The sequence below is a fragment of the Enhydra lutris genome, unplaced genomic scaffold (assembly GCF_002288905.1).
Source record: "Enhydra lutris kenyoni isolate GAN:26980312 unplaced genomic scaffold, ASM228890v2 scaffoldscaffold17, whole genome shotgun sequence".
In the NCBI taxonomy this organism is placed as follows: domain Eukaryota; kingdom Metazoa; phylum Chordata; class Mammalia; order Carnivora; family Mustelidae; genus Enhydra; species Enhydra lutris.
Window position 1 is genome coordinate 11,028,524 of NW_019154101.1, and position 25,231 is coordinate 11,053,754.

The following is a 25,231-nucleotide window of genomic DNA, read 5'->3' on the forward strand; positions in this document are numbered from 1 at the left end:
GGAACGGTGCAGGACAGGCTTTAGATTATACGTGTCAATTTGGAACGGCTGAGTTTAAGGGGTGGGAAGGGAGCAGATCCCACAGGGCCTTGCGTGAGCTAGCTAACCTGGCTGCTTGAATCTGTACATGACAGGGTGTTACCAAAGGGCTTACGCAGAGGAGCTGCATGGACAAGTTTGTGTTTGAACGGTGTATAAGGCAGAAAACCAGAGCAGGGAAAACACGCTTGGTCATTTCAGCATCTAGGCCTGACCCAGGGCAGTCACAGGAGAATGGAGAGGGAAGCAGACTCAGGAAACACTGAGAACTTAAAATCATCATAGCTTTGTGACTCGTTGGATATAGGTTGAAACTCATGCCCAGTTCTTACCATTTCTGACTCAGGATTCAGGAAATGTTGCCTACTAAGAGAAAAGCATGGCCAGGTGTGGGGAGAAAAGGAGTTGGTGGAACATGGAGGCTGAGGAGCCTCAGGGTAGCAGAAATTACAGGCTGTCCACAAATAATTATTCCCCTCTACTTCTTGGTGAAGGGTACTGGCCACCCCGGTTTCCAGCCTCATCTGCAGCTAGCTATGGCCATATGACTCAATGCAGACAGAAGAGATCCAAACCCAAGCACCATATACAACCTTGGGAAGTGTCCTTAAATGGAAGGAGTATGCCTTTCTTCCTTTCTTCCTCCATACTAGATGGAATACAGACGTGATGGCTGGAGCACAAGCAGCTATCCTGGATTGCAAGAAGGAAACCAGAGGCTGAATGAAAATGGTAGAACAACAAGACAGAAGAGCCTGGGTCCCTGATATCTTAGGGCAACATACAAGCCCTGGACTACTGACCTCTCAACTTTCCATGTGAGAGAAATAAACTTTTCTATCTTCTTAAGATACTATAATTTGGGGTTCCTGGTCACACGTAGCCATGCTAACCCTAACTGATCATTTACAACATATCCAAGTGGAAATGTCACGCAGGGAACTGGACTCATAACTCAGAGGTCTGGGAAAGACTTCCCTTCTGGGGGCTCCATGGCTATGATGCTTCTGAAAACATATGCTTCAAGTAAAACTTGAAATGGAAATCCCACTATATCGCTTCCTACAGAAGAGAGAAGGGAAAGTGATTTAATACTGTTTCATTTTTTACTGACAGAAACCAGCAGACACCACTCTGTTTTTGAAAACAAGATCACGAACTCTGCTCTTCTGCAGGATTGCTTCATATGTATCCCTTGAAGAGTTGCCATTTAGCCATTTATTTTGATGATGGCCACACTATCGGTTATACTGGACCACTATGTTCATAGCTAGATCAGTAATACCATCTGAGCCCAAAAGTTCTCATAGATGAGAGTCGTCTGGAGGTCCTCTGCAGGCCTGGGAGTCACAAGCCCAAGAAAGTGTCTCCTTTAGCACCATCACCCTGGGCCCAGGGTGACCACACCGCTGCCTTATCTGTAGGGGACCCACCTCCCCATCGGCAGCTGGCTTCAGCAGATAAAGAAGCTGCCTGGGGGCCAGGCTAGCAAGAGACAACTTCTCTGTCAACTCAGAGGGAGTCACTTTCACAACAAACAGGACACACCACAAAATAAGGTCAGGTGCTAATTTACAGAAGTGACAGTAGTGGGACCAAGCAGATCCGGGAGGAGATACAGGGGAAGCTCTGATAGAGCAGATCCTCCACGGTACAGTTCAGGGAGATGGGTCAGTGGGGGAAGGCTACCTGGTGGGACCTGCCCAGGATGACAGGGCAAAAGTCTGGCTTATCCCACAGGCAAAAGATACCTGAGGTTCCCTGCTTAGAGAGTGTCAGAGCAAGAGCCTTTACAGCAGCTCCTTATTAAGACATGACACCATTAGAGAAGGGAAGAAAAGCAACATTGTTACCCAGACAGGAGAATTAGTCTCCTTTTATTTTTTTAACATAAGCTCTATGCCCAACATGGGGTTTGAACTCATGACCCTGAGATCAGGAGTCACACACTCTACTGAGTCAGCTAGGTGCCCCAAGAATTTTTCTTGAAGGCAACAAACAATGTTGCATCTCTGTTCAAGAAAGATCTTGAGGCTGAAGAGAAGTCTGAATGCCTTACTTCTTTAAAACTTAATTTATATACCTCAACTAATGAATACATACATAAAATGTGGTATATCCATGCAATGGAATATGACCATCAAAAGGAAGGAAGTACTGGCAGAGACTACATGAATGAATCTCAAAAATGTGGTAAGTGAAAGAAGCCAGGCACAAAACACCACATACTATAAGATTCCATTTATATGAAATGTCCAGAAAAGGCAAACCCATAGAAACAAAGTAGATTAGCAATTGCTTATAGAGGTAGAGGGAATGGGAAGCTTGGGGGTGATGACTAAAGGATTCAGGGTTTCTTTGGGGGGGGGGTGATTAAAAGTGTTCTAAATTGATTGTGGTGATGCTTTCACAACTCTATATACTAAAAACTACTCAACTATACATTTTAGTGGGTGAATTATACGGTATATGAATTACATCTCAATAAAGATGCTACAATTTAAAAAAGCCCACAAAACTTAACTTGTAAGTTTATTGTAACTCCAATAAAAATTCTAAAAGGTTCCTACTTCCTGAATTTGGCAAGTTGATTCTAAAGTTCATGTGGTGGGCAGAAGACATAAACAGACATTTCTCCAAAGAAGACATACAGGTGGCCAACAGACACATGAAAAAGGCACTCAACATCACGCACCACCAGGAAAATGCAAATCAAAACCACAATGAGATATCACCTCACACCTGTCAGAACGGCTAAAACCAACAACACAAGAAACAACAGGTGTTGGTGAGGATGTGGAGAGAAAGGAACCCTCTTGCACTGTGGTGGGAATGCAAACTGGGGCAGCCACCATGGAAAACAGTATGGAGGTTCCTTGAAAAATTAAAAATAGAACTCCCCAGTGATCCAGGAATAACACTACTGGATATTTACCCAAAGAATACAAAAACAGAAATTAAAAAGCATACATACACCCCTATGTTTATAGCAGCATTACTTACAATAGCCAAGATATGAAAGCAACCCAAGTGTCCACCAATAGACGAATGGATAAAGAAGATGTTGTGTATGTATATACACGAAGGAATATTAGCCATAAGAAGGAATGAAATCTTGCCATTTACAATGACAAGGATGAGCTAGAGGGTATTATGCTAAGCGAAATCAGTCAGTCAGAGAAAGACTGATACCATATGATTTTGTTCATGTGGAATTTAAGAACAAACGAAACAAACAAGCAAAGAGAGAAAGGGGGCAGACCAAGAAACAGACTCTTAACTGTAGAGAACAAACTGAGGGTGATAAGAGGGGACAGGGGGGGGGGGGGGGGGGGGGGGGGGGGGAGATGGATGAAACAGGTGATGGAGATTGAGCAGGGCACCTGTGATGAGCACCAGGTGACATGTGGAAGTGTTGAATCATTGTACTGTGCACCTGAAACTAATATTAAATATAATTATAAATATAATTATAAATTTAATAAATTTATATAAATTTACAATAAAATTTAAGAAAAAGAAAAAGGTAGATACATGAAGTTCATATGAAAGAAGAGCCATGACAAGTTTTTAAAAAGGATGATGAAAGGGCCCTGGAATAATGACAAAAACACACTATAAATCTCAAAACCCCAAGCTGTTGTACTGCTTGCATAGAAATGGAGATAGATGGAACAGAATAAAGAAGTAGAGCTGTGTAAATAAAGGAATTAGTATTATATTATGAAGAGGCCTGTCATAGCAGCAAAGAAAGGATGATTATTTATAAACTGTGCTGAAATAATGAACCACTGGGTTGCACAGGAACTTTAATCTCAACTCTCACCACCCGGGAAAGCAAATTAATAATGAAATTTTAAAAGCTAAATGTAAAAACAAGCCCACAAGAGAAGAGAAGAAAACACAGGAGCACATTTTCATAATACTGGGGTGGGGAAGGAAAGACTTTCTTTTTTTTTTTTTTTAAAGATTTTATTTATTTGACAGAGACCACAATTAGGAAGAGAGGCAGGCAGAGAGAGAGGAAGGGAAGCAGGCTCCCTGCTGAGCAGAGAGCCCAACTCTGGGCTTGATCCCAGGACCCTGGGATCATGACCTGAGCCGAAGGCAGAGGCTTTAACCCACTGAGCCACCCAGGCACCCCAAGGAAAAACTTTCTAAGCAAGATACTGAATGTCAAAACTGACAGTTTTCGAGCGCTGGTTTACTAGTCATTTGCCAGCCCCTCCACTAAAGGGCAGGGCCGTGCTTGTTGGCTTGGTCTCTCTCCCGGGGCCCATAACAGGAGCTCATGAACACCTGCCGAATGGGCAGATTTGATTACATAAAAATTAGGAAATTCTACATAAGGAGACACAATAAACAAAGTTAAAAGACAAGTGATGGTCCTAGAGAAAAATAATTATTAGGTTGAGCCATATAAAATTCCCATTTTGGGGGAGTAGGGGTAAAAACGGCTGAATTTTAGCAATATCATGTGGTGGGACCTAGTATTTTTCACACATACCAGATAAAGGATGACTATATCTAATTTACAAAAGGTTCTTACAAAACAACAAGACCAGCAATCCAACAGGGAAAAATGGTAAAGAATTTGAACAAACAGATTGCAAAGAAACAAATGCTACTGTGTACCCCTCACTGGAGAGCAAGTGGAACAAAAACTAAAACACAGACCACGGGTAATTTGCCAGACTGGTGAAACAGAATTAGATTTAGGTATCTAGTTTTGCTAAGGATGTGAAGAACAGTGCACCCACACATTAGTGGTCAGAGTACAGACTTCTCTGGAATGTGATTTAGTAGTACTGTTTGGCATGCTTTTAGGAAGGACTACCAGTTTCACTTCTGGGACTCTCTTTCAGAGAAACATATATTCTTTTTTTTTTTTTAAGATTTTATTTGTCTGAGAGAGAGAAAGAACACAAGCAGGGGGAGCCTCAGGCAGAGGGAGAAGCAGGATCCTTGCTGAGCAGGGAGCCCAATGCAGGACTCAATCCCAGGACCCTGGGACCATGACCGGAGCCAAAAACAGACACTTCACTGACTGAGCCACCCAGGGCCCCATTCTGATTTTTTTAATGAGCATGTACTTCTACCACATTTTTTTTTTTTTTAAAGGCAAAGCACAGTAAGAAATGTACTGCCCTCTTTGGGGGGACAGAATGGAGCAGAGGGAGCCATTAGAAGAATGGGAATTAAGTCAAAATACCACTAAATCATATAAAGAGGATATGTATTAAGGTCAAAAGACCTGGGTATGAATCTGGAAAGCTCGTTAAATCTCTGAGCCTTGGATTTCTCACTTGTAAAGTGAGTTGATACACCTACCTTAAAGAGATATTGGGGAGTACTGAATGAAATACAGTATGTCAAAGTGCTCTGCAAAACAGTAAAGTGCTGGGGCGCCTGGGTGGCTCAGTGGGTTAAGCCGCTGCCTTCGGCTCAGGTCATGATCTCAGGGTCCTGGGATCGAGTCCCGCATCGGGCTCTCTGCTCAGCAGGGAGCCTGCTTCCCTCTCTCTCTCTCTGCCTGCCTCTCTGTCTACTTGTGATCTCTGTCTGTCAAATAAATAAATAAAATCTTTAAACAAAACAAAACAGTAAAGTGCTTAAGAACCAGGGTGTTACTGGTTGGCATGGCAAAGCCCCAGGCTGAAAACCAGAAAAACAAGGGCGAAAGCTACAGACTCCCAAGGGGAGAAGAGAGGGACGGGAACTGATGGAATAAGAGAGAGATTTAAGAGACACACCAACCAATTAGAACATGTGGACCCAATTCAAACAAATTATTAAACATATTTATGAGAATCAGAAAAATGTGAATGCTGACTGTATATTAGATTATACCAAGACGCTATTATAACTTTTTAGCTGTAATAGGGCATTATGGCTATGGGTTTCTTTAATCACTGTCTTCTAGAAGTACATACGGAAATATTTATGGATGAAACGATATGATATCTGGTATTGCTTCCAAATAATTCACAAAGAGGAAAGGGTGGAAATAGACAGAGGTAGGGATGGAACAAGACTGGCTGGTGAAGCCGGGTAAGATATGGAGATTAGTGGTATGATATTTTTCTACCTTTACAAATGTCTGAAACTTTACCTATTTAAAGTTTTTATTAAAAAAAAAATGAATGGACCCCACCTTCCTCAGTCTAGGAGGAGGTACTAAGACCCTTCTGAAGTCTGTTGCAGAAGTGAAACTGGGTGGAGCCTTGCCAAGACTGGCCCCAAGGAAGGGCAGAGAAGCCCATGCATAAAGACCATAGGTCAGCAGGCGGGCTGACAAGTACTAAGATCAGAATGCAGTCACATCTATCAAAGAAAAGCAGGGTGATCGGTGGGACCGACAGCATTGTGCCTATAGGAAGAAAAGGAAAATTTGGTACAAAGTGTAAGTGGCAGCTAACGGGATAATTAAATATCCAATTAGAACTGCAGCTGCTGCGGATTATTGGGAACTGGCTTGACACCGTTAACCAGGATTTCATGCCAGCATCTACACTTCAAATGTCCGTTAGCGAATGGCTTAATACCTTCCTAGGCTCATCCTTTAACACTATTTCAGAAAAGTGTTATTGCAAGAAGCAACCCCCAAATCCCGACCGATCAGCTGCACCGCTCTTAATAAAGTTAAACACGCAGAAATAAGCTGCCTCTGAAAGCTGACCTATTAATGTGAAGGGAAAATGAAAAGGCCTCTAGCAAAAGCTTTATTTATATGCTTTTGGTAGCTACATTTTAACTCGTCTTTCTTTTGCTTAGGATCCCCTGGTCGAGTGAGCAAGGGTGACCTAACTCCCAGGTCTGCCCTGGTTGCTGCCACTGAAGGGGACAAGGGACGGTGTCATTCAGATGCCTTACTTCTCAGAGACTGCCTCATTCATAAAAGACCAAAACACCATCCGCTGAGGCCCATGAGAAAACAAGGAGCGAGTTGGATCAAGTGAGACATTTTTACATCTTCACCTTCCAAGGGGCTCTACTCTGGTCTACTTCTCATTAGCCCCCTGCCCTCCAGCACTGGCTTCCTCCAAAACCCACAATAACCCACCGCCTCCACAGCCTAAAGAAAAGGGTTCTAGTCCTCACTCTGCCGCCAATAAGGAGGCAGGGCATCTTATGACCCATTGGTGAAATGAGGGGATGACACAATGGTGTTCTGAGGCTGCCTCCAATGTTCTGATTCCCCCAAGGGCTCCCCCTTAACTTGCTGAGAGAACCAATATATGACAGATGGGTTTTCCGGTGAGTCTCTAAGCATAAGCAGTAGAGGAAACCAAAAGGAGAAGGGGAGGATCCTTCACCCCTTTCAAGACTCTGTCTAATTCAGGCCTGGCTGGAGGAGGAGGCTGGAGCTGTAAGAAAACCTAATCGCCCGCATAATATCTACTCATTTTATCCAAAGTGACAAACACCTAATGGGGCAAGAGGAGAAGGAGGAGGAGAGAAATAGAGGTCCTGGAGCTCTCCTAGGCCCCTTCTGCTAACTCCAATGTGAGCTGGATTCTGGTGCCCCCAGCTTTCCTCCCCTACATGGCCACATCCCGCTGCTAAGATACAGTATGTGAACTCAAGTGTGAAGACCTCACGTACACTCTAAAAATTCAACTTTCGTGAAGGAGGGCCTGTGTTTGAGACAAGTTCAAAACAATCCCAAAATGACCTCAAATAAAGCACCGAACCATCTGTGTGTGGCAGAACATAAAGGTATCCATTTGGCCCTTCTGTGACAAAGCAGGTCCTTTGGGTGAGGTCTGTGGCCATCTCAAGAGAGAAATGAATTCCAGGCTGCTTACTGCTGTCAAAATAGGTTTAGCAGTGTGCTCGAGGGCCATGATCTCTTTTTGGCAAGACATGCCTCCTGGCTGCACTTTTGGGAAAAACAAACACACTGCAGATCAGAAAGAGCAATAGTTCATTCAACTTGGTACTCATGCTTCTTACCCACATATTCTGAGAGGAAGACGACAAAGAACGGAGTGACCAGGTCATTAATTCCCTGGACATACCCACTGGCAGGGTGTCGGATGGCCCAAATAAACAGAATTCTTTCGAAGATCTAGGAAAATGAGAAAGAAGACATGACTGTTAAATCATAGGGATACACTCTCTCCCTGCACTTACCTACCTCACAATGTACCTCAGGGATGAGGCCAAATTTTTATTAAATTCTAGAACTACTGTGGGACAAACCAAGTATACAAAAATGCAGAAAGTCTCTAAGAAGCTGGCTGTTTTTAAGCAGGGGTGGAACGTTCTTGCCTTTTGTTTCTCTTTGCAGTAGGCAGTCACTGTGATCTACAAGTGAGAAAAGGCAGGACAGTGACACAAAGGACTGAGGAGAAGGTCTGCCACGGATGGCACTAACCAGGCCACCACACTCCCATTTGTCATTTGTAGATAACTGGTTCTCCATCTCCAGAAGCAAGATGGTAGAACATCTAAGTTCTGATACCTTTTCCAAATCTTTTTTTTATTATCACAGGATGTGGAGAGGAAACACCCTCTCCACCACACTCTCCTTTCTCCCCACTGAGATGGAAAGAAACGTAGGCCTAGATGTACTTCTAGCCCAGCCTGACTGGGAGCCAGTGACAGACTGTCAATGCTGGAAGTCACTTTGTGTATCAGGATGCAACCCAGACATTCACTGGGGACAGGAAGTCAAATAACCTAATCCTACAGCTGGGAACTTGCAAACAGAGAAATCAGCCTGGGCCTCCATGGGAAAGCTGCTGGGATTAAGTATATTAGCCACAGGAGACCAGAACCTACAGTGGGGAGAAAAAAAAGATCTTTCAGGTCCCTTTTCAGAGTCTGGCCCTGCCCCATTCAGCTACACTCCCTCTGCCTTCATTAGGCTCTCTCAGTGCCCCACACCCCTTCTTCTCTGATGCTACTTGTCTCCTGACTTCATCCTGGTGACTACAACTCCCCAGTTCAATACATTCTTCAATACATTCTTTACACTGGCTTTGATTGGGCTGCCTCATGTCTCTGGGAGCCACAGCAGAGGGATGGCAGAGCTGACGGTGACCGCAAGCGGGGGGCAAGAGAGATAAGTGGGCCTCCACAGCACATGGGCTCTGGGGGCAGACTGCAGAGGGCCTTCTCTGAGTTCAGGTGCAAGGGAGAACCCCCCGTCTCTCCCAGGGAGAACAATAGCAAGGAAATGCTTGTATGTTGATGAGCCAGGGTAGGAGAGAAGTGGAGAATCTAGAGACACAGTAAAGGCTGTTTCCCAGCCCCCATGTTGCATCTATCTTCCAGCTGGCAGAGGGAGCTGAGAAACACACCCACTGTCAACACTCCTGCCCTTACAGGCAGTGAGAACCAAGCCCTGCCTGGAACCGAGCTGGCCTCTCTGCCTCCACTAGAGTTGCCCACTGGCTCTCTGGGGCCCAGGGAAGGGTGTGGCATCCTCATCTGTGTGAGGCCCAACATGCCAATGGAGGCCCTTTTAAATTCTTTCCTCCCTTCCTTGAAATAGAAGTTCAAACTGGACCCACCACGTTCAGGAAGATCTAAAGGAGGCCCTGCCCTGTGGCCTTTGTCTGTCCAGGCGTCTCTGTTAGGTCTGAAGAACTCACCAGGGCTTCTACTCAGTTCCTTGTGAACACACAAATCCCAACTGACTGGTTTTAACAGTGGCCAAGTACATGGAAGCTAGCGGTTCACAGACAGGAGATGTGTGAGAATCCCTCTCCAGTAAGAATGGGACAGGGCAGACACGTACAAGTGAAAATGCCGAAGACAAGGGAACTAAAGAGCACCAGGCCTGGTTACCAGGGAGACCAGGGACTCTTCATTACAGACAGACAGCCTGGGATAATCCTGCCTTGTAGAGAGGAGGGAAGAGGATAATCCCTAAAGGTTTTTCGTGTACCTCTTGTACTTGTGTGGGTAATTCTGACTTGCTATAGTCAATTCTCAAGTATCTTTCAGATATGCAAAGCAAGTCTTTCGGTATTCAGTGTTAGTTCTCTGCTCCTTGGCTGGCATTTCACGAATTAAGTCATACTCTTTGACTATAGCCTGCTAGATGGAAAGATGATTCAAGAAAAAATGGAAAGAATATACTTTGAGTTTTCGTCTTTGTATTCATGTTCCACTACTAGGAAGCGTATTTCAAACAAACTACTTTCCCTGTCTCCAAGTTTACAGTAAGTACGCACAGGTAAAAGAGAAGTAGCTGAACATCTCCAAATTAAAAGTGTGGAATGAAAAGAAACAAATAAATAAAGTGTGGAATGAGCCAGGCTCAGCTGTGGGGAACAATGGAAGACATGAAAGGATCCTCAGTAGCTTTTTAGCTTCCCCTGAGCTGAATCTGGAGGTAAAATAATGGTGTCACCTTCAAAATCTTCTTTATGCTATTGGTAAGTCATGAGGGGTCCCACCAGTAAAACTATGAATATAACCTAAAGTCAAAGAGACTATTATCTTGAGCCATATTATCACCATCCCTCTCTATATGAGGGTAAGTGAAAACAGAGTTCATTTCAGAGAGCACTTACACCCAGTGTCCTAGCTACTGCAAAGCTGTTAAGGAAATCCCTAATCTCAAGGAAGTTATAATTATTGCTTGGGTCAAAAAATAATAGTCCCACTGAGACCTTCCCTGTGCTTCACTAATCTGTTAGGTCTTCTGATATCACTACTAATTCAACTTCCTGAATGGATTTCAAATACCCAAAAGGATTTAAACCAGGCACTCAAACAGGTGTGTGGACATGCATGTTCACGGCAGCACTATTCACAATACCCAAAAGGGGGAAGCAATCCAACTGTCTATGGATGGACGAATGGATTAACAACATGTGTTGTCCACACACAAGGAATATTATTCACTTTTAAAAGGAAGGAAATTCTGACACATGCTACAGCACAGATGAACCTTTAAGATATTATGCCAAGTGAAATAAGCCAGTAACACAAGGACAAACATTATATGATCCTACTTATTTGAAATCCCCGAAATATTCAAATTCACAGAGGCAGAACGTAAGATGGTGGTCGCTGGGGAATGACGAATTACTGTTTAATAGGTGTAGAGTTTCAGGTTGGGAAGATGGAAAGAAATCCTCATGATGGGTGGTGGTGATGGTTGTCCAAGTGTGAAGGTACTTAATGGCATTGAAACTGTGCCCTTGAAAATGGTTAAAATGGCACCTTTCATGTTATGTATACTTACCACAATAAAGACCCACGCACCCCCGCCTGATAAAGTAAAGCAAACACAGGGCTCGGAATTCTAATGTGCGAGTTCAAGTCTCATTCTGTTACCAGGAAGCTGTAAGACTCTGGGTAAGTCCCTCCACTTCCCAAAGCTCCACCTGGCCCCTGGGTTTGTTAAGAAGAGCCGGTGAGACAGCCCAAGATGTGCCCTACAAGGACCACAGCTCTATATCTGGACACAAGGCACTACCACAATCGGTTGCAAACCTGCCGGCAGCTGGGGAAAGGGTTAGGACAGAGCCGTGCAGAACAGGGGCTGCGGGAGTTACAGGGGGAGAAGGGCCCAGAACGTTAAGTGCTTCCCTCACCTCCTGTACAAGTGGCTGCTGGAACAATGGAATGAGCGGATTCGTCCTTGGAATGTCAATGTGAATCTGAAAAAGAGAAGTCAGGTCTAAAAACACAAATGCTGGTTTGTTCTTTTGAGAAGTTATTTTCTTCAGAACAGGGAATCGAGCGAGTAAAAGCGAGCCCACACTTTACATTGAGAAAGCACTGACAGACCCACCAAAAAAGTCTAGTGAAGCCCACCTGTCCTTCTGGAATACATTCCCATGACAGCAATAGCTTATTGAGAGTGAGGAAACCTCCCCGAATAAACCATTCACATCAACTAGCAATAGGCTTCACAACCTAAGAGGATCAGCCGCATTTTCCTGGTGCTCTGGAGTCTGTTTCACTCTGGGCTGGCACGTACTCAACAGGTGTGATCGAAAGGGGCCTCCTCCTTCAGAATCTTACTCATCAAAAGTCGCCAAGGACTGGAAGGGCTCTGATGGCTGTGCTAATAAGCCAGGACGGGGAGCCCGAGGAAGCTGGCCTTCAGTAACTGGCACTGAACGTCCTCACTTCTCTCACCAAAGAGGTCACTATGGTCGATTTCTGCTTCAGGATTTCTCTGCACCCAGTCTAACGACCCCAAGCACTGTGTCAGTGGCAACAGAGGCTGCTTCAGTTCCTGAGGCCTGCTGAGGACAGTTGCCAGCACCCGGCCTTCCCCCCCTTTCCTTCCCTCCTCTTTTGGCAGGCTGTGGGGACCACTATGAGGGTGAGGGAGCACTCCCTGCTGAGCTAGTCCTGCAGACAGACGGACAGACGGGGGCCTGAGAAGGCGGCGCCACTGCCAGAAGGACATACTGACGTCACACAGTCCAGAGGGCCTGGACTACTTCCGAGCGAGCTCATCTTCCACTCCGCGCCCCAAGACCCTTACTATCTGCGATCTGAGGATCAACCACCTTGGCAGCATCTGAGAGTTTGTTCACAGTGAAGGTCACACCCTAGACCCAGTGAATCAGAATCTGTGTTTTACCATGATCCTTGGGTGGGTTTTTATCAAGGTCCTAGGTGATTTGTATGCACAATAAAGTTTGAGAAGCACTGCCAGTGATTAGTGCCAAAAAAAGAAAAATCTATTCAAAGGGGCTAAAATCAGAGCTACTCATTAGAAAGAGGGGAAGCAGCTCTGGGGATAAAGGTAATTTCTAATGAGCACACCAGAGCCTGCAGACTTGGAAATCCCGCACTCCAACAGTACTCCTAGGAGACACACCCGAAAATTATGACTCGTAACCAAAAAAGGTGATGACTGTACCTGTCGGTAGGTATCCTGGTGATGTTCCTCATTTCGAGAGTCATAATACTGCTCAATGAAGCCAAAATATTCCTCCCGCTTCCGCTGCAGGGTCAGCTTCCTCCTCTCGGTGTTTGCGGGGAGATAGCCCTACAGACAGGACTGCTGGTCAGATGGGGACACACGCTGGTTGCATGAATCTTTAATTTTTTATCTTAGCCTGAGGAGTGGCTTGGAAACTGTCGAAGGAATGGAAGGACAACTGCCAAGAGGTCAAGAGTCCTCCCTTCCTGGGTCTGGCCACCCAGTGCCTGCCCTCTCCTCCTTCAACGAGCCCCACATGTGGGCAGATGAAGCAAGGCCAGCCTTCCCAGGGTTAGTTACCCCCATGGCCCTGCGCCACGTGTGCAGCGCATTCTGCTGGCGAGTACTCGAGAGCTCCCGGAGTTGGCGCAGCTGAACAATGGATGTAGGTCAACAGGAGGGAACTGGACCCAAGTTGGGGCCTCTGAGGGCTGCATGTGTGCAAGGTAACAGGTCCGAGAATCCCAGCAATACGGCCCCCTCTGTGACGCACCTTGGTTGCGTGCCGTGGACGTCTGTGCCGGTCACATAACCTTTTTCATGGTAACAGTCAGAATTCCCAGCTAAGGAAGCTGAACGGAATCTGTGACACAGCAGTGACAACCCATAGACACAGAGCTCCTAGCAGCGGCCTCCTGCCTCGCCAAAGCTCCGGGCCAACTTCCCTCCTCATCCCGGTCTAGACCCTACTCTCCATTCTTGCATCTCCTGCTCCCCTTCTGTTCTCACCAAACCTCCTCTTCACAGCATCTGCCCCTCCTGGAGGTGGCCCAGGCAGTGGTAACACGGCTACAGGAGCGGGAGGGGGCAAGGCTCAGGAGAGTGACCCTTCCTCTCGAGGACATTTAGGTCCTACATCCCATGGCCAATGCCTGGAGAGCAGGGACAGTGTTTTATTCATGTCCTCGTATCCACACAGCAGCTGGCACCACGCCTGGCAAACAGCAGGCCCTTAACCATTCCTGACTAATGAATGAGCGAATGTGACCGGCTCAGGAAATCCTAGCGTCCCTACCCCAGGGGCTGGCCCAGTGCTCTGTCCTTAGTAAAAGCGGGACTAGTACAGGCTTCTGCGGGAGGTCCACTTCTCAACCCCACGACTGCAGAGCGGCTCTCCACTGCTCCGGTTATCCCTGCTGGAAGAGCAGGGAACTCCAGGGAACATGGGAGCTGGCCCAAACACGTGCTGGGATCCCCAGGTCACTACACTCTTTCTCCCTGGTGTTGAGAACGTGAGATTGTGACTACAGGGAAAAGCTGTGCTCTTCTATACGTGTGTGAATAAGCTTGCGAGAGTGAGTTTCTCCACGCACAGAAAAAAGACGACAGTCCCACAGATCTGCCGTACCCAGTGGGACCAGAGGAGTCTATGCAGTAAGATGAATGTGTCCAGACTAACCTCAGCAGGTAAGAAGGGCTGTGTGAGGCTCACGCTTCTCTACACAGTGGGTAGAACTCACCGACAGGAGTCTCCAGGTTACAGGTCGAACCTCCCTGGGAACCCCTGGCCAGCTACACTTCCTCAGTTCATCTGCAAACAGAGAACAGCTGTGTTGGATGTGCTCTTCCCACAGGGCCCTAAAACGAACCTCAGCCGGCACTGCCTGACTCTGCCCACCATTCCAGAAAGACCGCCGCCACCAGCACCAGCGGCTACTGACAAGCACAGGGAAAAAGCCCCCAACAGCAGCCCTGAACAGCACAGTGGCCAAGACACGGCTCCGCAGTGGTGAAGCGGTCAGCTCGGAGGTCAGACTTAGAGGGGAAAAGGAAGCCCAGTGAGTGTGGATTTCAGTCCGAATCGCCTTGAGGAAGGGGAGACCAAAGCCAGGAGAGTTGCACTATGGTCTACGGGCCACAGAATCAAGTCCCACCTAATTTGGTCCCTAATTCCTAGGAACATACTTCTGACTTAATACCTGCATGTCACTGCAATGGGCACCAGATCAGGAGATGCTGGAAAAGTAAAAGAAGGAAGAATAAAGAGCAATAGCTTCCAGGTCTCTCTGGGAGAGTTCCAGTCACCAGGAGCTCCTACCTCGCCCAGGGGGTGCCCAGGGACTCACCTAAGTCAGTGTTGTGGCTGGAGAGAAGCTGCCGAAATTTTTCTAGGCGGGTTTTCTCCCGAACAGTCATCGGGGGCGCCCCAGACGCGTTCTGGTCCGAGATGCGGGCAACCAGGGGAATGATGGGTCGGAGAGGGAGGGACTGCTGTTTGTGCAGTGGGCTCCTCAGGCATGTATCACCTGCGATAGTGAGAGAGAGACCGGGTGGCATGTGAGGATGGACACGGACGAGCCTTACGCTGGCGGCTGGGCACCAGGCCCTCTGCCAAAACCGTGTCTGTGCCACCCGAAGGTGCCTACTGAGGGGCAGCCGGACACCCAAAGGAGGGAGGATGGGCCGGGTTGTCAATCACCCCCTACTGAGGCGCCTTCCATGCTGTCAGAGACTCTGGATGCCAGAGCAACTCTGAGCACTTTTGTGGCCACTCTAGATGGCAAGCAAATGTTTTCTTTCTACCTCAACTTAGAATGTTCCTTCATGCCTAATGTTGCATTTGGGGGGAGCACAGCCTGAGGCCATGTTTGCCTTCCCTTTCCACATCACAGAGCACATGAGAAATGATGACATGGGAAAGCATGTGTGATAAAAACAGGTGGCTGCTGGCCTGAAACCCCAACCCCCACGCGGGAGCCCCAAGGGCTGAGAGGAACAGGAGGGGTGGCACAACTCTAAACTGTTCTCGGCCCACCCACGTGCCCCGAACACCAGGTAAGAAGCTCTGTCCCAAGGCAATTCTGTCTGGGGAGGCTAAAGTTCCTCTGTGCTCCCACATTTCCCACCCAGAGGAACCAGGTTTTAAGCCTGCTGGGATGTGACTGAAGGAACAGGAGCACAGACTCGAGTAGAACCATACGTCTGGTTCTAGACATTTCTAACCTAGTGGTACAGGACTGACACTGACTGAGTCCTCACTATGTATAAGACATCGGGCAGGTCACATTTACCTGGGCTCTCTTGTTGGATTCTCACAACACACGGTAGAGAACTGGCACTCCTTTATGGAGGAAGAAACTACAACTCAGAGGGGTGAATGGTGATTTGCTAGTGAGACCTGAGATGCCACTTTAGGTCTGTGTGCCTCCAAAAACCCTTATTTATTTTACTACCCCAAAGAAAACTCAGTGTTTTCGTTTTAAATTCTGACTGTCCTTCCATGGCTGTTCCATATTCTTTAACTGTCTGGGCCCTAAAAAGCAGTAGCCACAACAAGAATTAAATGAGGAACACACACAACTAGAGGGTTGACGGAAATGCCTGCCACAGGGTATTCGGCTGGGGTGCCTCGTGTCACATGGGGCCTAGAAAACGTGCACCGCACACTGCAGAGCTGAGAGCAATGCGCACTTCTGATAGCACAGATTTTTTTTTTAAAAGATTTTTATGTATTTATTTGACAGAGAGAAGACAAGCAGAGGGAGCAGCAGGCAGAGGGAGAGAAAGCAGCAGGATCCCCACTGAGCAGGGAGCCTGATGCGGGACTCGATCGGGCCCCTGGGATCGAGATCTGAGGTGAAGGAAACTGCTTAGTCGATTGAGCCACCTAGGTGTCCCTCTGGTATCAGACTAATGGATGAGGCTCACAGGAGGGACCATAAAAGGAATGTTCTGGACGGTCCCGGCTGCACATGCGCAGCACCTTCACTGGAGGCTGTGGCGGGGCCTTCCTCACACTGGGACCCTTGGAGACCTTCAGTCACAGCACAAAGACACTTCCAAGAGCCTACAGCTATGGGCCTCCATCAGCTAACAGCAAACACCCATGTGGGCATGGTCCTGAAGGTTCAACCTGGGGCCCAGGTCAGTGATGGAAAGTGGCTATGGAATCATTTTAAGGGCATTACGGCTTAATTTCATGACCACGTGCTTATTCTGAAACTGCAGAAGTTGTTCCCTTAGAACACAAGTCAGACACACTCCAGGGCTCTGCCGTTCCTCTGCTTCCTTTTCACCCTTTACCCGCCAGCTGTTCTAACTTTCACTGGAATGATGACACTTCCCTCTCCAAGCTCAGAATGACTGGCTTCCACAAAACCCTTTAGGGCAACATTACATACAGCCATGGATGCTTACAGGAGTACAGTGAGAGTCCCCAAACATCGGATAAAGCCACCATCACCTTGACCAGTTGCTGAAAAAAAGAAACAGGAGGGATGTCTCCTCCCACCCCACCCAACCTGATGGGCAGGGAGCTGTGACCCAGAGCCTTCAGGCCCACCTTGCTCCATCCCTTGGGAACAGGGAAATGTCAGCCCTATGCTAGTGACTGCTCCCAGGGCTGAGGAGGCCAACCAACAGTGCCAAACATCTGCGGCCAACGGCAGTTTTACATATGTTCGTTTATTCTTAAGCCTGACCACGTCTACAGCAATGTGAAGCAACCAAACTGCAGAAGTTTGGGAAAGAAGAAGAGAATGGCAGGCAACTCCGAGAGTCGAGAACTGAAGCCCCAGGGAGCCATCAAGGTGGGAGAAGCAAGTACAGCCTATGACCCCTTAGGTCACTGATGTCTAAGGGGCTCAAGCTCTCATGATTATCAGCCAATGAAAGATCTGAGTGATGCCCTAAAGAAAATCTGTTTATTTCAAAGGCATTCTGCTGAAAAGGCTGAAGCTCTGGAGGGGAGCAGAATGGACTTACTGGAATTTCTGGACAGCTGAGCGTCACTGCTGGACTTGATGACCTTGTAGCTGGCGGGAACATCGGATGTTGTTGACTGTGAGCGCTCTGGCTTCACCCTCAGCTTGCTGTGGTTTTCCAGAACTTGGGCTGCGGTTGCCAGAGCAACTTTCGAGTTTAGAGTTTGGAAAGAAGGGGAGGAAAAGTCCTCTTCCTCGTCATCGCCAATGTCCCAAGCATCACTGGTGTTCCGGGCAAACTCATGGAAGCTGGAGGCCTTCTTATTCTTCAACGGAACTGCGTTGACTTTGGAGCGTTCTTTGATGAAGCTTTAAGAAAGGAGACATCGTCACCAAGAAATGATCGGACACAGGACACATGTGACCATCTTCACTTGCTTAATATTAACAGTATAACAAACTACCTCGTACACAATCTTTTCCTTTCTCAAACAAAAAAACACTCGCACCCACTCCTCACCTAGATGCGTCTGGACCAGCACTATGCTCCAGAGGCAGATGCAGCAAAGATGCAATGCTCACCAAATATCCCATGTGCTCCCCTACGATTGCCAGCCCCTTCCAACTGAGGGGGGGCCAGATGACTAGTTCCAGCCAGAGCGCTGAGGTGAGAAGTGAGGTAATCCCTGCCAAGCCGAAGCAGACAAGAAAAGTGTGAGTTCTCTCTGTAAGCTTTCTTCTACCGTGGTGACCGGCTGGAGGTGGGGGGCAGAGGGTGGTGCCTCCCTCACCTGGGAAACAGAGTGGCTGCAAGGAGCAGGGCCTGCCCCCCTCTCTCACTCAACTCCACTTGCGACACGTAGCATGAGCAAGGAAGAAACCTTTGTTGTGTCAATCCACTGAGATTCCAGAGTTAAACTCTTATGGCAACATAACCTGAACTATTGCTTAGAGTAGAAAAGAAACCACTGGCAGAACCAGAGATAATTTTAGGTAGGTCCATATGCAGCACTAAACACTGAGCTCCAGAATGAACGAGCTGTTCCTTTTTTATTCTGTTAAAGCCCTTCTGCTAGCCTAGAGGAGATGGTCTCATTTGGGGCTACTCGGTCTTGAAGACTATTTTTTAACAAAGAGAGGGCAGCCTCAGGGTCCACATTTATAAGCAACCTCAGATAGCTTAGAATTTTATTAATAAGATTGTTTTGGGGTGGCTGGGTGGCTCAGTCGGTTAAGGGTCTGCCTTCAGCTCAGATCACGATCCCAGGGTCCTGGGATCAAGTCCTGCATCAGGCTCCTTGCTCAGCAGGGAGCCTGCTTCCCTCTCTGCCTGCTGCTCCCCCTGCTTGTGTTCTGACAAAAAAAAAAAAAAGATTGTTTTGTTTTTTACTGTGTTTATTTTTCTAAAGTTACTTTCCATTTTTGGCAAGTGATAACTGGCTCTCTAATTCTAATTTATAGAAGTGATAGGGTTTACTTTAAAATACAAATCTGGGACCCCTGGCTGGCACATTTAGTGAGTCATGTGACTCTTCATCTCCTGGTTGTGAGTTCAAGCCCCACACTGGGTGTAGTGATTACTTAAACATAAAATCCTTAAAAAAATAATGAAATATAAATCTAATTGAGTTTTTTAAAGAGTTCATTCTTTTAAATCCATTTGGTAAATAACAGTACAGACTGTGGCAGAAAAACTATAAATATGGTGCATAACTAAAGTTTGGGAAATACCACATTAGCTCACTGATGAAAGAGAGCCTAGTTCTAAGAGTTACGCAGACTGTTACTACTTTCCTGACCTTTTCCTCTTTATGTCTCCCCATTAAAATCTGCAGGCTCTTATTCTCGATCCAGGGGACTAAATGGCTGGTACATTTCTTCTTCTTTTAAAAGATTTATTTATTTTAGAGAGAAAGAGTGTGCACGTGCACATAGGCGCATGTAGGGAGAGGGGCAGAGGGAGAGGGAGAGAGAATCTTAAGCAGACTCCATGCTGACCCAGAGCCCCACTCAGGGCTTGATCTCCTGACCCTGAGATCACTACCTAAAACCAAGAGTTGGATGCTGGTTGGGACATTTCTAACTCAGTCTTGTCTAACATCTCTTGAATCCCAAACCTCATATAAGTTTACACCTGGGGACTGGAATGCACTGGAGTAAAGACATCATTAAATGCCTCTGTTTCCTCCAGCAACGCACAGTGACTTTAGCAGGGAAACAAAGCTCTGCCAGAAGAGCAGAAGTTCCATTTCCAGGAGCTGTTTCTTCCTCTTGGGCAGAGGTGGGGGGCCTAATAAACCATCTCATCTCACTAGAGGAGTCCAATGCTTATTCTGAAAGATAATGGTTATTGATATTGATGAATACAGTCTGATAACTCATACAGCTCATCAAATGTCCCTACTATTAGCATCAGAAAAGGAGTAAGATTTTACTGAGGCATTATTTTCAAACACCAGTCTCACATAGAGTAAAGGAAGAAAAGACATCACACAAAATACAGGAGAGAAAACTAGATTACAAGATGTAGCAGTTTAAATGTAATGTGAAAACAAAATACCATTTTTTTTTTTTTTTTAAGATTATTTATTTATTTATTTATTTGACAGACTGAGATCACAAGTAGGCAGAGAGGCAGGCCAGGGGTGGGGGGAGTGGAGCAGGCTCCCTGCTGAGCCCCGATGTGGGGCTCAATCCCAGAACCCTGAGATCATGACCTAAGCCGAAGGCAGAGGCTTAACCCACTGAGCCACCCAGGCACCCCGGAAACAAAATACCATTTTCCACCTGCTCAGTTAGCAAAGCTCTAAAGAGCAGTTCTCCTCAGTGTTGACCATCTGATACTGCCGGATTGGGTGGGGGGCTACACTGTACAGCCTTTTGGAAAACAACGTGGCAATATACCATACCATAAGCCCTAAAACTGTTTGTAATCTCTGATACTAACAAATAACCAGAGGGTCAAAGAGGCTTTAAGGCAGTTTATCATGGTGTTACTTATTTTGGTTAAAGACTGAAAACAACATAAACATCTAGAAATTGGAAATGATGAAATAAATCACAGTTCAGCCACCAGACGAAATGTTATAATGCCCCTGAAAAGCACATCTTACAGGCTATTTGATAACACTAGAAAATGATCTCAATAAAGTGAAAATTGGAACCAAAAAATATTTTTATAATCTCTGTATTAAGAAAAAAGTACCTGCATAGAAAAGACCAGTAAGATAATAGATCAAAATGTTAACAGTGCTTATCACTAGGCTGTGGAATTATAGGTGATATCTGATTTCATTTTTATAGGCCTCTGAATTATTCGTGTTTCCTACAGTGAGCATAATATTTTTATTTATCAGTGGATAAGATTGTTGGCTTTCAGCAATCCCTAAAGTAAGGGTACTTATAAACTTACTGAATGGACAATCAGAAATTAACAAGAGCTCAAATCAAAGAAAATAAAACTGGAGCAACACATTGTGAATATATGCTGTCAAAAATCCATCCATGAGCCAGAAAAGGCAAATTACTCCTCTGCGGACCTGGTGAGGCTATATGTTAAGGACTTGTCATCATGCCCGCTTCTCCTTTGTCGAGGGGGATGCAGGACCCACTGCCTGCAGTACACACCCCAGAAGGTCCCCTGTCAAGAACAAATAGGCAGGGGTCGCCTGGCTGGCTCAGTTGGTTAACCATCTGCCTTTGGGTGAGCTCATGATCCCAGGGTCCCGGGATGCAGTCCCCATTGGGACAGGCTTCCTGCTCAGCAGGGAACCTGCTCCTCCCTCTCCCTCTGCCTTCTACTTCCCCTGCTTATGCACTCTCTCTGTCCAATAAATAAATAAAATCTTAAAAAAAGGAGAACAACAAACAGGCAGATGTGCATCAATAAAAAACTGCATAGGAGTCTATGGTTATTGTTGTTTTCCTCTTTGGAGGCAATGTTTACCTCAAAATTGCACATCATGAACCCAACAGAGTGATATGGAGTGGTATGGATACCAAGGTTCACTACTGTTTTTTCCTGGGTGTTTCCTAAATACTGTCTCTTGCTTTTTTATTTTATTTGTATCTGTATACTTGTAACTATTATTTTTTTTGAGAGAGCAAGAGCATGCACATGTGCCTGTTGCAGGGCGCAGGTTGGGAGAGGGGTAGAGAGAACTCAAGCAGACTCCTTGCTGAACGTGGAGCCCGCCACAGGGCTTGATCCCAAAACCCGAGATCATGACCTGAGCCGAAATCAAGATCAGATGTCTAACTGACTGAGCCACTTGGATGCCCCCCACCTTTTAAGTAGGCTCCACGCCCAACGTGGGGCTTGAACTCACCACCCCAAGATCAAGAGTTGCATGCTTTAATGACTGAGCCAGCCAGGCACCCATCCTAAATACTCTTTTGATATTTTGAGGATTTTTAAAATAAGCCATTAAATCAAGAAGCTGAATTTTAACTCTGGCAAAAGAACTGGCTGGATGCTGAATGAACACCAGCTGAAGCACTCGAACACTCTGGCCTGGGTTAAAACTCCACACCAAGAGATGGCCGTGTGGAGCGCTGGGCTTTCTATACGAATGAAGAATATAAATCATCTGAGTGGTGCGTACATAAGGGTTTGTTATATTTTTCTTTACACCTTTTTATGCATTTCAAGTACTTCATTATATTTTTTGAAGCAGATGAAGATTCAGTATAAGTCAACCATTAAGATTAAGAATTGGAATTTCCTCAGATGAAGACTTTTGCAAATAGAAATTGGAAGGACATACTGCAACACACTACAGAGCAAAGAAGGGAGGAAAGAATGTCATTCCCTGTGACAGAAAAAACGGAAATTCCAAGCAGACCATTTTGAGAAATCATTTTAGGGATACCTATTCCACAAAACCCAAAACTCAACCAACCAGTTAAAAAAGTCAGCTCTGTCCTCAGGAAGAGGCCTTCGTGGGGGAGGGGGTTCCTAAAGGGGTAGGAGTCTGAGGACAAAAGGTTGGTGAGAACCACTCACAGAACCAAAGAGGCATGTCAAAGTGAAAAGGTACCTAGGTTGCCACTGAGAGAAAGCAAAAAAGTCTACAGACCAGCAACAATGGGGCTGAAGTGTTTTCATGTTTATTAATTCTGTTCTCTATGGAGGAGATAATATAAATTTACACGTACCCAAAAGTTAACATGTATTGGCTATTTACTGGGTGCCAGGTTCTGTGCTACTATATACACCCATTTTCTGATGAAAGCTCATTCGTAAGGCTATGAAGTACTATATTATCATTACTATTTCTATTTGCAGATAAGGAAACCGTGGCTTACTGAGGTTATAAGCAAATCTAGGTCTACCTGACCTGGGAGCCTGCATACACTCTTTTTAACTAATCCGCCTAGAAAAAGAAGTCTAGTAAGCTCTGTGGCCTGGGTAGAGTTGTTGTCAAGGGAACTGAGCACATAACACCACAGCTTTAATTTCCCAAGTGTGCACAGCTGAGAGTCCCAATGTTCTCATCTTGTAGTAATCACCTCCTGTGTGCACAGAACAGGCTGAGTATGTTGGTGGTCAGAATGGGAAGAAGCCACATCCAAGAATATGGTCCTTGGAGAAGTCTCTCTCTTCCCTTTTGATATCAGGAGTCACAACCAGAAAACCAATCCAGGTAATGCTGGCTGAGGATAACTCTGGATAAGAGGCTGCCTCATTTTAACAAGGTCCCCCCAAAATTATAACCAACCCAAGGCACCATTAGGGTGGCTCAAAGTTTAGCCAAGATAGTTTAAACAGATCTATATTAAACTTACAACCCAGTTAGCCTCTCACAGAGACCTTCATTACACCTCCTTAAAATTGAATGCCAAATTATCGTTCAAAAAGCACTTTTGAGGGGTGCCTGGGTGGCTCAGTTGGTTAAGCAGCTGCCTTCAGCTCAGGTCATGATTCCAGGGTCCTGGAATCGAGCCCTGCACTGGGTTCCCTGCTCAGCAAAGAGCCTGATTCTCTCTCTCCCTCTGCCTGCTGCTCTGCTTATTGTGCTCTCTCCCTATCTCTCTGTCAAATAAATAAATAAAATCTTTTAAAATATAAAAAAAGAAAATTAAAAAGAAAAATAGGGGCGCCTGGGTGGCTCAGTGGGTTAAGCCTCTGCCTTTGGCTTGGATCATGATCCCAGGGTCCTGGGATCAAGCCCTGCATCAGGCTCTCTGCTCAGCAGGGAGCCTGCTTCCCTCTCTCTCTGTCTGCCTCTGTGCCTACTTGTGATCTCTGTCTGTGAAATAAATAAATAAAATCTTTTTAAAAATTAAAAAAATAATAATAAAAAGCACTTTTGAGGGCACCTGGCTGGATCAGTCAGTGGAGTGTGCAAGTGTTGATCTCAGGGACATAAGCTTAAGTCCCATGTTGGGTGTAGAGATTATATAAAGATAAAATCTAAAAAAAAATTAAAAATTAAAGGTACTTTCGCAAAGACCTCATTTAATCCTCACAAGATCTCTGACATGAGTCTTATTATTTCTATTTTATAGATGGGGAAACTAAAGATCAGAGAGGTCGTAATTGCCCAAGACCATGGAGCTAGAAGGTGGTGAAGAAAATGAGACTCAAGAAGGGCACATGACCCTGAAACTCAGAAAAATGTAACAAATAGCACATCTGAGAGAAACTTAAGTTGTTTGGTGAATGGTAACTTGTTAAGTGGGAACACAAACCCCAAAGGATATTTTGAGCAAGAATGGCTGCAGGTCCTACTGGTTAGGAAGCAAAGGATCAATCACTCTGTAATTTTTTTTTTTAAAGATTTTATTTATTTGACAGACAGAGATCACAGGTAGGCAGAGAGGCAGCAGAGAGAGAGAGAGAGGAGGAAGCAGGCTCCCCGCGGAGCAGAGAGCCCCATGTGGGGCTCGATCCCAGGACCCTGGGATCATGACCTGAGCCGAAGGCAGAGGCTTAACCCACTGAGCCACCCAGGTGCCCCAATCACTCTGTAATTTGATGGATACTACACTGTTTTGCTGATAGGGTTGCTTGCTTAATAGAAACAGGATACGAATTTATTTAGAAAAATAATGTCTGACGCTGGTAAGGGGAGTGAAGCAAGAGGGGGGTATTCAGTAACATACAAATCAACCCAGTAATCGCAATAACTAGCATGGCTTCCTGTGAACTAGTTTTGTAACTCGGAACTAGGACCTATCATATTTTAGCATCAATTCAGAAAACAATAAATTTAGAAGCTTGTCATACCATCAAGTGGCCAATGGGGCCACTCTGCAGTAAGACTAGTTTTATTTGAGCTGTAAAAATTACTGCAGGCAATCTGATCATTAATGGCAATAATTTGGCAAAGTGAAGTCACTATATCCAGACAAGGAACGGTGTACTCGGCTTGTGCAGTTTAGGTGATTGAAGAGCCAGCATAAAGGCTTCCGCTGTGATGGGGATTAACCACACAGTAATTAATGGCAGTCTGAAGTGGAAGGATAATCATGTAGTGGAGAAAGTAATAAAAATGTCCCAACAAAGGTACTAAAATAAGGGCGATAAATGTTTTATAGTAACAATCTGGAATTGTAAAATGGTCCGTGCAGACCTAGATGCTGTCCCATGTTGCAGAGCACTAATAACAGACCTCCGTGTGCATGAAAAGGAGAAGCA

The 25,231-nt window shown here is 45.8% G+C and overlaps 1 protein-coding gene across 1 annotated transcript in view; it reads right to left on the reverse strand.

Moving 5' to 3' along the window:
- Positions 1-25,231, reverse strand: part of LOC111147727 (TBC1 domain family member 22B) — a 75,796-nt gene that overhangs the window by 32,610 nt on the left and 17,955 nt on the right. Inside the window, exons 3-8 of the mRNA XM_022503949.1 lie at positions 17,651-17,958; positions 15,013-15,192; positions 14,407-14,477; positions 12,884-13,012; positions 11,598-11,663; positions 7,996-8,110 (exon numbers count right to left, since the gene is read on the reverse strand). Of these exons, the coding sequence (XP_022359657.1) occupies positions 7,996-8,110; positions 11,598-11,663; positions 12,884-13,012; positions 14,407-14,477; positions 15,013-15,192; positions 17,651-17,958 (869 nt within the window). The remainder of the gene's footprint in view (positions 1-7,995; positions 8,111-11,597; positions 11,664-12,883; positions 13,013-14,406; positions 14,478-15,012; positions 15,193-17,650; positions 17,959-25,231) is intronic.